This window comes from Chroicocephalus ridibundus, chromosome 6 (genome assembly GCF_963924245.1).
Source record: "Chroicocephalus ridibundus chromosome 6, bChrRid1.1, whole genome shotgun sequence".
Lineage (NCBI taxonomy): Eukaryota > Metazoa > Chordata > Aves > Charadriiformes > Laridae > Chroicocephalus > Chroicocephalus ridibundus.
This window is the reverse complement of record NC_086289.1, coordinates 60,550,710-60,566,467: the sequence shown is the minus strand read 5'-3', so window position 1 is coordinate 60,566,467 and position 15,758 is coordinate 60,550,710. Positions and strand designations below refer to the sequence as shown.

Sequence of the window (15,758 nt, the reverse complement as noted above, 5' to 3'; positions counted from 1 at the left end):
GAGAAGAAAAATCCTGCCTCAAATAAGCAATTAAATGGAATTTAATAAGAATGGATAGTGTAGATTATTAAATAATAATTGATTGTTAGATGAGAATTTCTCAGGATTTAAGCGGCGTGCAAGAGATAAATCTGGTTGCTAATGATTAACTGCAGAGTAGCAGAATACAGATAAAAGGGTGCTAAACGCTTTCTTTTGGAGGGAATTTTATTTTAACCCTTGCTTGTGGCTGCTGGGGATAGTTGGGGAAGGGGGTGTTCCTGGAGGTCTGCAGAAGCCCCCAGGAGTGTGAGGTCTGCTGGGCGCCATCCACCCACACGGCGGTGGGTCCCCACGCCGCTAACGGGGCAGGGCAGGAGAAGGGGAAAACGGGGCAGAGGGGGAGACACATGGAGGTGGCAAGTGGCTTTCTCCGGATTGCTCCAGGCATGTCCAGTCCTCCCGGTGCCACCTCGGCTTTCCCCCCAGCCTGCTGCTGGGGGACGCAGGGGGTGGCCGAGGGGGTTTGAGGGATGCTCGGTGCGGGAGGCGTGCTCTGGCTCCCTGGAAAAGGAGTTGGCTCGTGCCATCTGTTGTATATAAACACCTCCCAACGGACCTGCAGTGAAGGTGCTTGGGTTCTCCTGGGCCTCTCTCTCAAGGTTAACTGTTGCGTGGTGGACTCTCTGATGTCTAATATGATTGAACTCTTGGCGCAGCCTTCCCCGGCTGGTTTGGTTATTAATGGGATCTTTTCTCTTCCTCCTTTCCTGCAACTTGTAGGAACTTTGAGACCCCCTGTTAAATTTGGTCGAAACGACCAACAGGTTTAAATTTATTGAGGGAAGAGAAACCCCAGAGGCATGGACAAAGTCACCTTGTGAACCTCATCTCTTTGGGAAAGCGGGTGCAATCACGTTGGCTTGACGTGATTCTTAGGACCTTCTCTTCCGTATTTTTAACCCAAAATCCATGTGAGCTGAGCATGATAAATCCTTCCTTGTGCAGCGCAGCATCGGCTCGTCACGTGCCTCAACCAACGCTCCTGGATGGATGTCCCTTTTCCCACCAGCCTCCCATGGGAGCAGCACCCGTGGGGTCAGAGAACATGTTATGGGACCCCTTCCCAGGAGGCTGCTCTTACTCCGTGAGCGTGCAAGGGAGAATCCACCCCATCCCTCTTCTCTTGCAGATGACTACAAGTCGGAGCTGAGAGAGCAGCTGCCTTTGATTGCGGGGTCCGCAGCGGCCGGGGTGGTCTTCATCGTCTCGCTGGTGGCCATTTCCATCGTCTGCAGCAGGTGGGTCCCGGCGGGATGCTGCGTTTCCTGGAAGGTGGAGGTGGTAAGAGGCATCTGTGAGAGATTTGGGGTAGGAAGGGAGGGATGAGAGACCCTTGTAGCTGGAGGGAGCTCTGAGCTGCCACCGCTCGCCGCGTGTGGCTTGGCAGGGGAGCGCTTTGGGGCTGTTTCCAGCTGCTTGTCCCTCAAGCCCGGCTGTTGTCTCCCTTCTTCTCCCAGGAAGCGCGCCTACAGCAAGGAGGCGGTGTACAGCGATAAGTTACAGCACTACAGCACCGGGCGAGGTGAGCGGGGAAAAGCGGGCAGGGGAAACGCTCCTGAACCCTCCCACTCCTCGGCGGGGGAGGAAAGCCCCGTGGGGCAGAGGGAGAGGCCCGTAGGGTGGGAGGAGAGATATCCGCAGCTGTGCGAGCGTGTCTTGGAGCGGGGGGAGGATTTTGCAGTGGTGCAGGATTGTGGGTGGGAAAAGAAGAGCAACAAGGGGGATTTGGGAGGTGGGGATGGATTCTGAGGGGATGTAAGGGGCAGGCGATGGGGAGAGGATGCCGTGAAGGCCAAAGGAGGAAGGGAAGGGGAGAAGCAGTGTGCGGAGGGGGAAATGAGCTCCTGGTCTCCTGCCACAGGCTCTGCCTGGGCCAGGATTGGTGCTGGGCTGCTCTTACTGCGAAAGGGACTCTGGATTTTGGAAAGGGGGGCTGGTGGCCGGCATTGCTGTTATCCTAGTCGTGTGGCTAATGCTTGCCCTCTACCCTACTCTGGGAAGGATGTACAGCCAGTGACTGTGAAGGTTTAACTGGCTTTGGGCTGCTGATCCCCTTGGCAAACAACTAGGAGAGCTGGAGCTCGAAGGGCCTTTTCCAAAGATACCTTTGCGGTTGGTGGAGCGGCACAGCAGAATAAATTCGAGGCGCCTGTGGTGTGTAATGTGTGCTCAGGTGCTCCTCCAGCTCCTGGCAAAGCAGCCAGCGGGCCGTTGTGATCGCTGGAAATGATAATAAAGCAGCAAAGCATCAGCTTCGGAGGGTGAGGAGCTGCCCCCCCCGCCCCGGCTGCCCACAGGCTCCATGCCCTGTCCTCACGGGACGTACATCCCATTTACTCTTTCCTGGAAATGCCTCCCAGCTGCTTTTTGCTGCCTTGGGGGAAGAAACCATCCCTGGGTCCTGGGCGTCTGCTCGGAGAAGAGGCATGTTGGCGGGATGCAGGGCTGGGGGAAGGATGGCTGGGGAAGTCGGGAGCAGGATGGGTGAGCGGATGGGAGGGATGGCGATGGAGCAATCCATCCTGGAAGAGGAAAGCCTGGAAGAGGAAAATGGGAAGGCTGACAGGGAAGAAAAGGGTTTGGAGGCAGCCAGGAGAGCCCAGCCAACCCGGCAAAGGCATACTAGATCTCTTTTGACCTCAGCTTTGTATTGAACCTTCCCAACGTGATGAAGGGGCTGTGGGGGGCCGTAAACCTCCCAGCAAATGATAAACTGTTTTCCAAACATCGCCGGGTGATATGTAAAGACGCTGGACCTGGGCTTTTCCTCCCTTCTTTTCTTTGCACTTCTGCACCGCGGGTGGCGGGGAATGATTTATTTGATGCCTGGTGGCTAAACCCGTGTTGGGCTGCAGCTGGACTTTTTTTCCGCCCCGTTTTCCCCCTGTTTTGAAATACTCCCCCAAACTCAGGGCGTTCAAACCAGGTTAGTTCTTAAAGCTGGGCGATGTGGGTATCGGTGCCCCAAAGCCGGGGGTGCCGGGGCTGCCGGCTGCGCAGCAAAACCCTTTCAAGGTTAGCGAGCCTCCAGGCGCTCCGTTATTGCCGATGCTCAAGCGAAACAGGTGGGAAATTTGTGGCGAGCGACTAATGGAGTAACGAGTGCATCCGCCGGAACGAATCACCCGTGTGTTTAGCGGCACAGCAATTACAGCCTCCCCGGCATGGCTCTGCCATCCCTCCCGGGAGCTCCCCCCGCCGGGGGATTGCCGGCTGCCTGCTGCTGGCAAGAGCTGCCCTGGGGGGTGGAATTGGGGTGAGATGGGGTCTCTCGGGTTGTCATTTCTCTGCCATTGCTTCGCCAGGAGCTCCGAGATAGGGGAAATAGGGAAAGTGCCCTGCTGAAGCTGTGGCGAGGGTTTTTCTCCATCCCCATGATGTTTATTCCCGAGGAAAAATGGTGTCGGGAGGAATCCAACGCCAGAGTCGGGGTCACAGGGCAGAGCGCTTCAGCTTTGGAAGAGCGATAAAAAATTTGCCGTCGTCTGTGGAAGTGGTAAATGGCCTAAGGCAGTTTCTAGGAGCATCGGGGTGATTTTGAGAGCGCTCTCTTCGCAGGCAGGCGCAGCACGGGTTGCTTGCGATGTCATGCTCTGGTACCCAGCATCTTGCCCAGCTTTTGCCTGCGTGGCAACGGTGAGCCGGTGGCTGAGGTTTGCAGAGATGAGTAATGGGTACAGGTGCCCTAATTGCACTCATTCAGATAGGATGGGGATTAGCGGGGGAGCTGAACCTGGTGTTTAGTGAGCCCCCGCACAGCGCCTGGGGCACAGCGGAGGGTGTTTGAAAACCATCCTGTGTTGACAGTGGGCAGGAAACTTTGGCATTATTGTCTTCTTTATTTCTTCAATATTTTGATCAGTGAGTCAGTCTCGGTTACGATCTTGTAAATCCCTTTGTAATCCTGGCTGGAGCATCAGCTGCTCTTGTAAAAAAATTTATGGGGCAGTTAAAGTGTATGAGACAGAGCCGTAAAGGGATTTATGAAGTGGGAGATGCACAGATGGCTTCATTGCAGCCTTCCGTGCCCTCCTCCGAGGTGCAGAGCTTTTTGCCCCAAATGCCCCTTTTGGGGGACGAAGATGCTCCTGCCTGGTCCCTCCCGAGCCCCGGGGGTCCCGCAGGCAGCTCTCCCTCGGGGGCTGTTTTGCAGCGGCGATGCCCTGCTGCGAGGCTTCCCTGCCTCCTCCCGAATTACTTGCTGGCAAACTTGCAAAGCAGCCGGGAACCGGGTGAGATTCCCGGCACGATGCTGTGATCTGTGCGTTCATCTGCGTGTCAGCTCTAGAGATGCTCCGGGAAGCGCCAGTGCGACGGGATTGTGGCCTTTGGTGAGGTCCTTAACAGTATAATCAAACCGTGTTAGTCACTCTAAGGCCGAGGCACCTCAGGGAGGAGGACCGGGCAGCAATGTCCCTCCTGGTCACTCCACAGATGACCTTGAGGGTCTGCGGTGCCATCCCCAGTCTCCTTTTTGGGTGAGAAAAGGCTGAACCTTCAAAGTGTCACCGCAGCCCTCTCTGGGTCCCCTTTGGGGACTGTGGTGTAACGCTGGCACCCTGCTGAGCCCTGGAGGTGGCAGTGGCCACACTCTGCCCCACAGCCGTGCCCCCTCGGGAGCCCTGCAAGCCCCAGGACATCCAAACACGATGCCTGAAAACCCCAGTTGGGGAATTTGGGGTCTGTTTTGGTTTTTCCCCCATTTGAAAAGGGCAAGAGCCTGCTTGCCGCATCTCCCTGCAGCATGGCCGCATCCTGCTGCTGCATGTTGCCCCCGTGCAAGGGACCGCACGCTTGTCACGGAGGCTGGCAAAGCCGCATTTTGTGGCTCCGTACAGGTTGTTGATTATAATTGCCGCACTCTGTCAATTTAGTAGCGGCCACAAAACTATCAGAGGCCTTTTTGGGTAAATAAATATTTCTTCACCAAGGCATGGAGCCTCGTAAAGCCCTCGCTGTAAAGCCAGCTAATTGTAGTTCAGGTCCATAACTGCTCCCCATCGCCAGGGAGGAGGAAGAGGAAGGATAATGGAGGAGGAGCAGAGGGCAGAGGGGGAGAGGAGGGGAAGCAGAGGAGGGTTGGATGGAGTGGGGGGACCAAAGAGGACGATAAGGGTCTTTGGGAGGTAGCACATGTGAGCACAGCGATAGCCGCCGTCTTAATGGGCATACGGAGAGCATGAGGACAAAGGGATCTCCAGTGTTTGGCCATGGCACAACTGCTCTTGCTTTTCTCTCCCTTTTGCCATCGGTCCCAAATTTCCATGACAAGGATCTCCAGGGATGAAGATCTACATTGACCCCTTCACTTACGAGGACCCCAACGAGGCGGTCCGAGAGTTCGCCAAGGAGATCGATGTATCCTTTGTGAAGATTGAAGAGGTCATTGGAGCAGGTGGGTCTCACCATCCCCGGCTGCACATCCCTCCCTGCCCTCTCCAATGGTCCTGCATGGCCACACACTCACCTGGAGGAATTTTCTGGGGGTGCACACATGAGCTTTCACCGGGAAACTCTCAAGGAAGCCTCGAGACATCAGACTTTCCTGGGTTTGTGGTGGATTAGGGTGGGCACGAGGTTGGTTTCTGCTCTCAAAGTTCCTCTGAGGTGGGAAAGGCTCCATGAACATATTTGCTGGGTGACTGCGGGGCCTCTTGGGGTTTCCTAATTGCCTTTTCCGTGAGATAACAAGAAAAAGCCAGATCTCGCTCTAGTCTCTGCCATATTCCCATGCATATGTATATATACACATGCGTGCACATATCTGTGTGTCATCTGTGCTGCTTTTATTGCCTTTTTTAAATAACCGTGTCGTACTCCTAGAAGAGAAAGTGAGAAGCCGGGGGGAAGCTGCAAACAAGCGATGAGCTAGTTCGGTCGGGATCAAGTTCAGCAATGTATCAGCCACCCTTTGCTGCTCATCAAGGCAAAGTGGCTGCAAACCTGGCTTAAACGTAATCCCTCCACCGGCAAATTTTGCCTTGGTGAAGGAAAGGCTCTCCCTCTGAAAATGAGAGGACACTTTCTCTGTATTCTAAAGCAGAGGGCGTCAATGAAAACAGGCCAATTATTTTCCGTTCCGAGATAAGTGATGTGCCAAAAGGCAACCGAGATTATCGATGCTGCCACCTTGTATTTGGGGTAGTCCTTACATGTTGATGCTCTTGCTCGGCAAATCCTTCTTGCGGGGGTTTAGGTGGAGTGGCCCCAGCTTCTGCCTCTGTCGGTGCTGGGCTCTGTCGTCTTGGAGAAGGTTGCAAGCCCAAGCAGCAGACATTGCTCCTTTTAAAGAGAGCAGGCGAGTAGATTTAGAGAGGAGGGCATTGCTGAAGTGTTACCTGGCTGACATTTCTCAGCGGGTTGGTTTGGAGACCGAACCGCTCAAGGTACCATGACTCTTTGCAATGTTTCATGCGGCCGGTCTTGCGCTTGCAGGGGAGTTTGGAGAAGTGTATAAAGGACGTCTGAAGTTGCCCGGCAAGCGGGAGATCTACGTGGCCATCAAAACACTCAAAGCCGGCTACTCGGAGAAGCAGCGCCGGGATTTCCTGAGCGAGGCCAGCATCATGGGGCAGTTCGACCACCCCAACATCATTCGGCTGGAAGGGGTGGTGACCAAAAGCCGACCGGTCATGATCATCACAGAGTTCATGGAGAACGGGGCCCTGGACTCATTCCTGCGGGTAAGATGAGGTGGGGCTGATGGTCAGCTGTGGGATTTGGGAGTGAGATGTTGGCATCCCGTCCTGTAAAATCCCAGCCTGTTCCCTTAGCTCGGGAGCTGGTTGCCGTTTGCTGTGCACCCCCAAAACACGTGTGTTTTGGTGCTGGCATAACTCTGATTTAATCCGGCAGGGCAGCTGGGTCCTCTGGGGAGGTGCAGCACCCTCCCAAGGTTGGGGGTGAGCAGCTCTGGTCCCGCAGTGGGGTCTGCACGCTCACCCCGGGCCTGCTCTTTCCTACCGCAGCAAAATGATGGGCAGTTCACCGTCATCCAGCTGGTGGGGATGCTCAGAGGAATTGCTGCTGGGATGAAGTACCTTGCGGAGATGAATTACGTGCACCGAGATCTGGCTGCCAGGAACATCCTGGTCAACAGCAACCTAGTGTGCAAAGTGTCGGACTTTGGCCTCTCGCGCTACCTGCAGGACGACACGTCCGACCCCACCTACACCAGCTCCTTGGTACGTACCTCTTGCAAGATTTGGTCTTGCCCAGCACCCCCCGTGCCTGCCCTGCACCCTCTGCCAGCTGCACCTGGGAGAAGGGTGCTGGATGTAGGCCTTGGAGCTTCTGCCGTGGGTGGGAGCATCTCAGGAGGATTCCCACCACATAGGCTCGTGGCCCTGGAGACCCTGGCTGTGGTTCCCACCCATCATCCTCTTTTCCCTCCATTCTCTTCCTCCCTGTTTTGAGTTCTCTGCCTCCCTTCTCCCCCGAGCACATTTCTGCCCTCAGCAGTTTCTGGATAAGCCTCTTCCCTGTCCTGCATGGAGGGAAGGTGCCCGGAGGAGTCCCTGGAGAGACCGGGAAGGGGAGGCAGGGAGATCACAGCATCTCCTGACAGCACAGTCAGGGCGTTCTAACACCCCTTCCCCCAGCCGGCGCTCCAGGTCTGGTCTGCCTTCCTCTGCTGGAAACTTGTTCCGGGCATTAATTAAAGAGGAAAGCCTAATGGGAGCTCTGCTGTTCCCCAGCCACCCTTCTTGTCCTTAATTAACTCCTTCGTAGGCAATGGCATCCCCACTGTCCCCTGGCTCCCTGCTGCCCTGGGGGACCCCCAGCTCCACCGTGGCCGTCGTCCTGCCAGCGGGCTCACAAGACCCTTATCAGTGTTAAGGATGAAGAGAGGAGAAGGGGATGAGCAACCCGTTGACCTCGCCTAATCGATTAATTAAAAGTGCGTGCGCCGGGTGCAAGCGCAAGGCTGCAACGGCTCCTGCCAAAGCAGCGTCTCGGGCTGCCGCACTGTGCCCCGGTGCCGGGATCCACCCTGTCCTGCAAAACGGGGAACCCGTGGCCGTGCCTTTGGGGCTGGCTTCGTTTTCCAGCCCAGCTGGAGCCCCTCGCTCTTCCTCCCCTGCTGGCGGGATGATCCCCCCTGACCCGTCCTGCAGACGCCCATCTATTTGTTGTTCGAAGCCCCCGGCAGTAGCTGCTGGGATGAAGGCATGGAGTAGCCTTTCTCCACCTTTAGAGATAAAAGAGATTATCTCATCTGTGTTTTTATTTAATTTAGGCCATAATAGATCTCCCCGGCAGCTGGGAAGTGATGCTGTGCCTGCCATTACATCACTCTGCCTCCCACAGCAGGTTTTTAGCTCTGGGGAAAAGGCAGGAAAAACAACCTAGCAGTTAATTTCTCCATTTGTAGTTATTCAAATCAAATTTTTTGCCATTCATCCTTCAAGAGCAGCTGACGCTTTGTTGGAAAGGCTATGGAAAACAATTGCGCTAAACGGTTTACAATGCAATTCTGCCCGGAGTAAATACCATGCATGTCTGTGCTTTTCCTCCATCCCTTGGCTTTTTTTGCTGTTATTTTAGTGGCGCTTGCCCAAGGAGCAGCCCCTCTGTACCTGCTGCCCCTCCACAGCATCCCTGCCCCCTTCCTGTCCTCCCAGGAGCTGGGATTCCAGCTTGATGGGGTGGCTTGAGGTGCCAAACCTGATTTGGAGCTTTTAGGAGCAATGAGGGGCTCTCTGCCAAAGGCACTTTCCCATTCCAGTGCTTTCCAAGTCCTCTTTGGGGCTTCAAGGTGTTTTGCTTTTTGCCTCCTGTTCCAAAAGTGGGTCTGGAAGGACCTTCCAGCAGCTGTGGGAGCCTAGATGATGCCGTAGAGGATGCACTTAGGTTAGACCTTGTTTTCATTGAAGGCCAAGGGACGGAGATCCCGGTGGCTCCTTACCTGAGACGAGCACTAGCGCGGTCCTGCGTAGCCCGTATCACCTCCTGTCTCCCTGGGAAGGGACCTGGGGACAGGCCACCGATGTGCCGGGACCTGCAGAGCAGCCGGAGCAGGGATGCATCACTTCAGGGGGTGACGCCTGAGAGGGATGAACCCTTTTGTTTTGCTTAGCGAAGCCCTTTTGTGCAGGTACAAGATCAATTCATGGGGGTGTTTTCGGCTCCTGCCTCCTCCTCCTCCCATCGGGTCCCTCCTGCCCCCTCCTCAGCGGGGTGCCCAGGGACCGGTGGCCCAGGGGTGGGCGGGATGGCTCCAACCCCGGCTCATGGATGTCCGGACTCCTCTGCCAAGGGAGCCGTTTCTCAGCTGCTCTCCTTTTTTCTGCAGGGAGGCAAGATCCCCGTCAGGTGGACGGCGCCGGAGGCCATCGCTTATCGCAAGTTCACCTCGGCCAGCGACGTCTGGAGCTACGGCATCGTCATGTGGGAGGTGATGTCGTTCGGGGAGAGGCCCTACTGGGACATGTCCAACCAAGATGTAAGCACTGGGAGTCATCCACAAGGCTCTAGCAGGGGGGTTCCCAAAAGAAAGCCCTGCCTGAACGGCTATCTGCTCCTTCTCGGAGCCTCGGCGGCGCTCGGTTTTGGAGATGAAACGGGCCTGCGAAGCGAGAGGATGCAAGGAGGGAAATTGGGAAGAAAAGCCAGTGGGCTGGTAATTGGACTTCAGCAAGCTGCAGGGCCTTTGAAAACGTTCAGAGGGTTTACGAGCAGGGAAAGAGCTTTGGTAGTCGGACTGCTGTACTCCGATGCCATCCGCCGAGATAATGAGTGGCAGCTCTCCGCCGGGAGGAACTGCGGCGCGCGGAGCATCAGAGCGGAGATTAACCTCCGAGAGCCCCGGCTCCGTCGGGGCCAGGAGCGTCTCCTCCTGCTGCCTTTGCTGCTGATGAAATGGGCTGGCAGCACAGGCAGCGCGGTGCGGGGAGAGGAGCAGCGGGGGGCGGCTGATGGTTTTCCCCGTGTGACACCTCATCCGAGTCCCTCATCCTCACGTGCCGCTTTCTCCCCCGCTGCCCTGCCAGGTCATCAACGCCATCGAGCAGGATTACCGGCTCCCGCCGCCCATGGACTGTCCCGCCGCCCTGCACCAGCTGATGCTGGACTGCTGGCAGAAGGACCGCAACACCCGCCCGCGCTTCGCCGAGATAGTCAACACCCTCGACAAAATGATCCGCAACCCGGCAAGCCTCAAAACTGTGGCTACCATCACCGCTGTGTGAGTCTCCCGGCGCGCAGGGGAGATGCTCTCGCCTCAGTATCCCGAGCCACGGGCGAAAGGCTGCCCGAGCGGCTCGTGCGGCCGGAGGGAAGGGACAGGAATTCATAAATCGCTCGCCAGGCGCAGGGGGTTTTTTGTCTTCGCTCTCCCTGACAGTCAGACAAAGAACATGTAGTTTTCAGTCGAGAAACAGCAATAATTCTTTGCTATTGATTCTTTATGGCGTGTGACCATACGGGTGCAGTGTCTGCTCTGCCGGCGCCTCCGTCCCTGTGGCTCTGGCAGCTGGATTACCACGTGCGGGGTTGCAAAGCGCTGCTTGGCAGAGCAGTATTCCCATGGGACAGGCCTTCCTCGTGGCCTTCCTTGTCTCAGGCATGTGCCGGGAGCAGGGCAGTGCTGGGGGGGAGGTTGGGGACCACGTCTGCGTACGGGCTGGGCTCATGCATGGCAGCCGCTCGGTGCTGGCCGGGCTTGTCCCCAGCGCTGTGTCCTCTTGCAGGCCTTCTCAGCCCCTCCTCGACCGCTCCATCCCCGACTTCACTGCCTTTACCTCAGTAGACGACTGGCTGAGCGCCGTGAAGATGAGCCAGTACCGCGACAGCTTCCTGACTGCCGGCTTCACCTCCCTGCAGCTTGTTGCCCAGATGACATCCGAGTGAGTTGGGTGCTGCGGCGGGGCTGCCCAAAAACTGGGTGCTGCTGGGGGTGGGTTGGGGCTGCGGGGAGGTGGGAAGGTTGGTGCAAGGCACCTGCAAAGGAAGGTTGTGAGCATCCATCACACCGGTCAGCGGAAGGACACTAGTCTGGAGGTGGCCACATTGACCATCTAGGGGTCAGCGGGTGGGTGTCTCTTGGTCCCACCTCGCCCCCAGTGATGCTCACAGGGCTGCAGTTGGGTTCTTTGGCTGTTCTTCTGCTGAAAGGCATGGACCAGCTGAGCTTACATCCCTCAGCAAAACAGACACGCCACCCCTCAGCTGCCCACTGATGCTCCTCCATTGTCTGTCTGTATTCCAGAGACCTCCTGAGAATAGGAGTGACTTTGGCTGGGCACCAGAAGAAGATCCTGAACAGCGTCCAGTCCATGCGAGTACAGATGAGTCAGTCTCCGACCTCGATGGCATGATGTCCCTTTGTTCGACGGGGAGGGGACGGGGAGGGCACGCAGCAGAGGTGGGAGGGGAGGAACCTACGGGCGCCGCGGGGCAGCGTTTGGAGAGGTGCCACCACTGCCTGGGGACTGCGACTGCAGGCGAAGGATGTTCCTGGGACTCATCTCTAACTGGTGACTTCCGTTCCTCACCAAGAGAAGCACACTTACCGATGTCATGGGGAACAGCGTATAAATACATATAAATATGTACAAATCATATATTTAAAAAGCAAAACAAACAAACAAACAAACACAAAAAACAATGAAGACAAACCAATGTGCGTTGGGGAAAAAAAAAACCCAAACCCTAGAGACCAGACTCCAATCCCACCACCAGTGAGCAGTGGTCGAAACTGAGGAGGAGGAGGAAAGGGGCTGTTGGGGAAGGGAGAGGCACGAGATGGAGCATCCTGTTCGGGGAAACCACCTTCCTTCCTTTTCTTCTTTCGCCCTCCCTCCGGGCTCCGGGCTCTGCTCATGGACCGGGTGGAAGCGTCCTCGGGTGTCTCCACAGCTCCCTGTCCTCCTGCCCGGGGGCCGCTCCGGCAACTACCAAAGGACTTCGCTGACCACTGCATGGGGGATCCGACTCAATCCAGTTAATGTCTTCATATTGAAGAAGAGATGTACCTTCAATAGAAAACCTTGGGTTTTTTGTTTTGGTTTTTTTTTCTTTTTTCTCTTTCGCTTGCATTTTTTTTGCAAAAATGAAAAAAAAAAAAAAAGGATTAAAAAAAAATTATAATAATAATAATCCATCCTGGAAAACGGAAAGAGGTGTTCCCGTGTGTGTGTGCGCTCGTGCGCGTGTGTACGTTGTCGACTTACTGTGGACTCACTGCTTGTCCGTAACCGAAGATCACCGCCAGCCGGTTCCCGGCCCGGGGGGGTCCCGGGGGTTGTCCCCGCAGCCCCTGGCAGCGGGAGGGAGCAGGGAAGCGCCCGACGGCGAAGCAAGCCCTCGGCATCCTGCGAACGGGGAGGAGGACGCCAAGGACCGGCCGGTGCGGCGGGGATGGGACGGGAGCGGAGGAGCCGCTGCGTGGTTGTGACTGGGTTGGTGACTGCTGGAGAAGGAGGAGAGATGCTCTGGGAAACAGACTGCTAAGGCCTCTGGAGCCTCGGCGATGCTATGGAAGATGGCTATGGAGGACTTTTTTTTCCCCCATCTTGCGGACCTAAGGATTTTGATACTGATTTACAGACTTAGGTTTCATGGCTTCAGAGGTAGGTCCCTTCGTCTCGTGTACTCTCTGTCCGTCTGTCCATCTGTCCTCCTCCTCGGTATTTTTCTCCTCGCTTCCTTAAAGCCTCTCCCAGTGAATGCTTCCGCCTGTTTAATTTGATTCTTTTTTAATTTATTTATTTTTTTTCGTTCCACTGTTGCTCCCCTTTGCGAATCGATCTAGTTAAAATTACTGGATGCGTGTCAGTGTTTACACAGAATATTGTAAGACTGGGCAATCTAACTTCCCTCTGTGGATCGCGCCGCGAGTTTATAAAATGAATGAACTCTTAATAAGGCTTTTACTTAGGCGGCTGTGTGTGAGCCGTAACGATCCATCACTGTGCTCTCGCAGGCACCGCGCTGGCAGCAAGCGGCACCCATGTGTCAGGGGGAGCGGTGGCACGGGCTGACGGTCCCTGCCGTCGTTTGGTGGCTTGTACATGTACGAGAAGCCCTCGGTCCTTCTCACGCGTCCACCCCTGCCGTGGGGATGCCCCACATCCATCCGTGTCATGGGGATGTCCTGCGTCCTCCTGCGCCATGGGGATGCCCCACATCCAGCTGTGCCGTGGGGATGCCCACATCTGTCTGCCTCATGGGGACGCCCTGTGTCCCTTGGGACCGTGAGGACGCCTCGTGTCTACCTGTGCTGTGGGGTTTCCCTGTGGCCGTCCTTGCCGTGGGGATGCCCCACATCCATCCGCACCATGGGATTGCCCCACATCCATCTATGCCATGGGATTGCCCCACATCCGTCTATGCCATGGGATTGCCCAACGTCCATCTATGCCATGGAATTGCTCCACATCCATCTATGCCATGGGATTGCCCCACATCCGTCTATGCCATGGGATTGCCCAACGTCCATCTATGCCATGGAATTGCTCCACATCCATCTATGCCATGGGATTGCTCAACGTCCATCTATGCCATGGGATTGCTGAATGTCCATCTGTGCCATGAGATTCCCCAACATCCGTCTATGCCATGGGATTGCCCAACGTCCATCTATGCCATGGGATTGCCCAACGTCCGTCTATGCCATGGATCTGCCAGATTTGCTTACTGCCACCGAAGACAAGGGGACAAGCCCTTCCTTTGCCAGCTCCTGCCCACATGTCCTGTGTGTGAGAATTGTCCCCCGTGCCGGGGCCATCGGGATGCTCTCTGCCTCTGAGGGACCCCGTCGGTCCCGTGGGGAGCACGTGCATTGTTCAGGAGGATGGCGGCTGACACTATCATCAGATGAAGGACCCTGGTGATGGGGTGCTCTTTACCCCTCCACTTTTATTTCTTTAATCGTCTGAGGAAGATGACCCGCCGCTCTCCTGAAGAACAGGAACTAACAAGATGCAGGAATGAGCTTGTTTCAAATCGCTGAACTCCCCCCAGAGAAAAGAGGCAAGAAAAACACCCCTTGTTTACAACAGCAGGGACTGCTCCTTGTCCTGTCTGATAGACGATCGCTAATACCTCTTGGGATACTCGCGGCCCAAATCTGTATTCCAGGATGTTGTCACACCGAATCCAACATGCAGATGGAGCGGGCGCCGTGCATACTAATATGCCGCCTCACCGCATTGATATTCGCTGTCGGTGAAGGATCCTTTGTGGGCTTTTTTTTTTTTATGATTTCTCTTTTATTAGAAGGAAGCTAAAGGCATTTAAAGAAACGAATGACAGTGACACGGGCTAAATATCAAAACTCCACCTTTACGACTCCCTCGCTGCATGACGCTGGGCCGCAGGAGCACCTGCGAGGCAGCTGGTCCTGCAGGCCCGCGTGGCATCCTCCCCCGGCCCTTTTTTAATATAAAACCTTTAATATAATGCATTCAGTCCTGCCCAGCAGAGCCATGAGAGTCAGCGTGGGAAGGAACCATGGCTGGGAGCCAGGAGTGCTGCCGGTGGACGGGGGAGAGGCTTTCGGTGGAGAGCAGGGCAGTGTTTGGAAAGAGGATGGTCCATCCTGATCTCTTAAAACTAGCGGGATGCCTTCCACAGCCTCGTTACACCCTGCTGATGGCTTACTTGGTCCAGCGCTCGCCCGCTCTTCTTTTAGGCTGGAAAGCCAGGAAAATGGAGCCACGCTGTGAGTCGAGGGCTGCCCTTGTGCTCCCCAGGCTAAGTGAGGATGCTGACAGCATCGTTGCCGGAGGTGATGCCTTCCAGACCAGTCTCAGCCCCAGAGAAGCTTTGTGCACCATCCTAAGCTCACCTGCAGGGAGACCAGCAGGAGGTCAGGGTGGCAAGTCCCCTCAGGAGGTGACATATGGCCACAGTGGTGCCCGTCAGAGATGCCAGGGCTGTTGGGCTTTTCCACTCGCTGCTCTTCCCTAGCTGGGCAACATCTGACGTCTCCTGGGCTGCGTTGTGGTGGGCGATTCCAATATTCCACATCTTCTAACCAGCCCTCTCCACGAGGGTGGCATCTCTGCCTCGTGCTGGCTCAGCAGAGTGAGCCCGTGGTGGCGGCTCAGGGGGTGGAGATGTCCCCTCCAGGGCCATGCGAGAGCCCAGCAGCAGATTGAGGGTGCTCAGGGCTGAGAAGGGAGACTGAGGGTGGCGCAAACAAATCCACGCGGTGATGAGGCATATGGTTGGCCAAGGGGGTTGCTGTCAAGATGATACCCGAAGGAGGGCCGCCACGCGCCGCCTGCTCTCCTGGGCTTTTCCTCCAAAATGGAAGATTTCACCAAAAGCTGGCCATTTTCTGATCTGGTAATGGAAAACAAGGGGGCAAGTGCAAAATAGCCGTGTTTGATTTTTGCTTTTCATTGAAGAAAATAATGCGAAAAATTCAGAAGACTTCTGTTGGACTGTTTTGTTTCTTTAGAGCTCGCTCTTTCAAGGAAAATTAAGTTTTCCAAATTGCGAAGCCTTTCTGCCCAGGAGTGACAGCGTTATCCTCGCCTGGACGTGGCAGCAGGGTTGTGTGTCTTTGGGCTGGCCCTTCTTTTCCTTTGTCAGGGGCCGAGGAGGAGGCTCTTGCCAGGGTAGGAGATGCAGGGCAGCATCGAAGAGGTGCCTCCTAAGTCAAGGCTTGCTGACAACTTTTCTGCATCAAGTAGAGACTCCTGGGCGCTTGGCCGTAGCCATGTGGCTGCACTCTCCAGGTCATTTAAGAAGTCTCCTCCATCAGC

At 55.8% G+C, this 15,758-nt stretch overlaps 1 protein-coding gene across 2 annotated transcripts in view; it reads left to right on the top strand.

Moving 5' to 3' along the window:
- The window catches only part of EPHB1 (EPH receptor B1), an 86,543-nt gene that overhangs the window by 64,208 nt on the left and 6,577 nt on the right, over positions 1-15,758 (top strand). For both annotated transcript variants that reach the window (XM_063340143.1, XM_063340144.1), the window contains exons 8-16: positions 1,172-1,280; positions 1,500-1,564; positions 5,315-5,437; positions 6,478-6,725; positions 7,011-7,226; positions 9,338-9,487; positions 10,035-10,228; positions 10,734-10,889; positions 11,252-12,614. In XM_063340143.1, coding sequence (XP_063196213.1) covers positions 1,172-1,280; positions 1,500-1,564; positions 5,315-5,437; positions 6,478-6,725; positions 7,011-7,226; positions 9,338-9,487; positions 10,035-10,228; positions 10,734-10,889; positions 11,252-11,360 — 1,370 coding nt within the window. In that variant the 3' untranslated portion in view covers positions 11,361-12,614. The remainder of the gene's footprint in view (positions 1-1,171; positions 1,281-1,499; positions 1,565-5,314; positions 5,438-6,477; positions 6,726-7,010; positions 7,227-9,337; positions 9,488-10,034; positions 10,229-10,733; positions 10,890-11,251; positions 12,615-15,758) is intronic.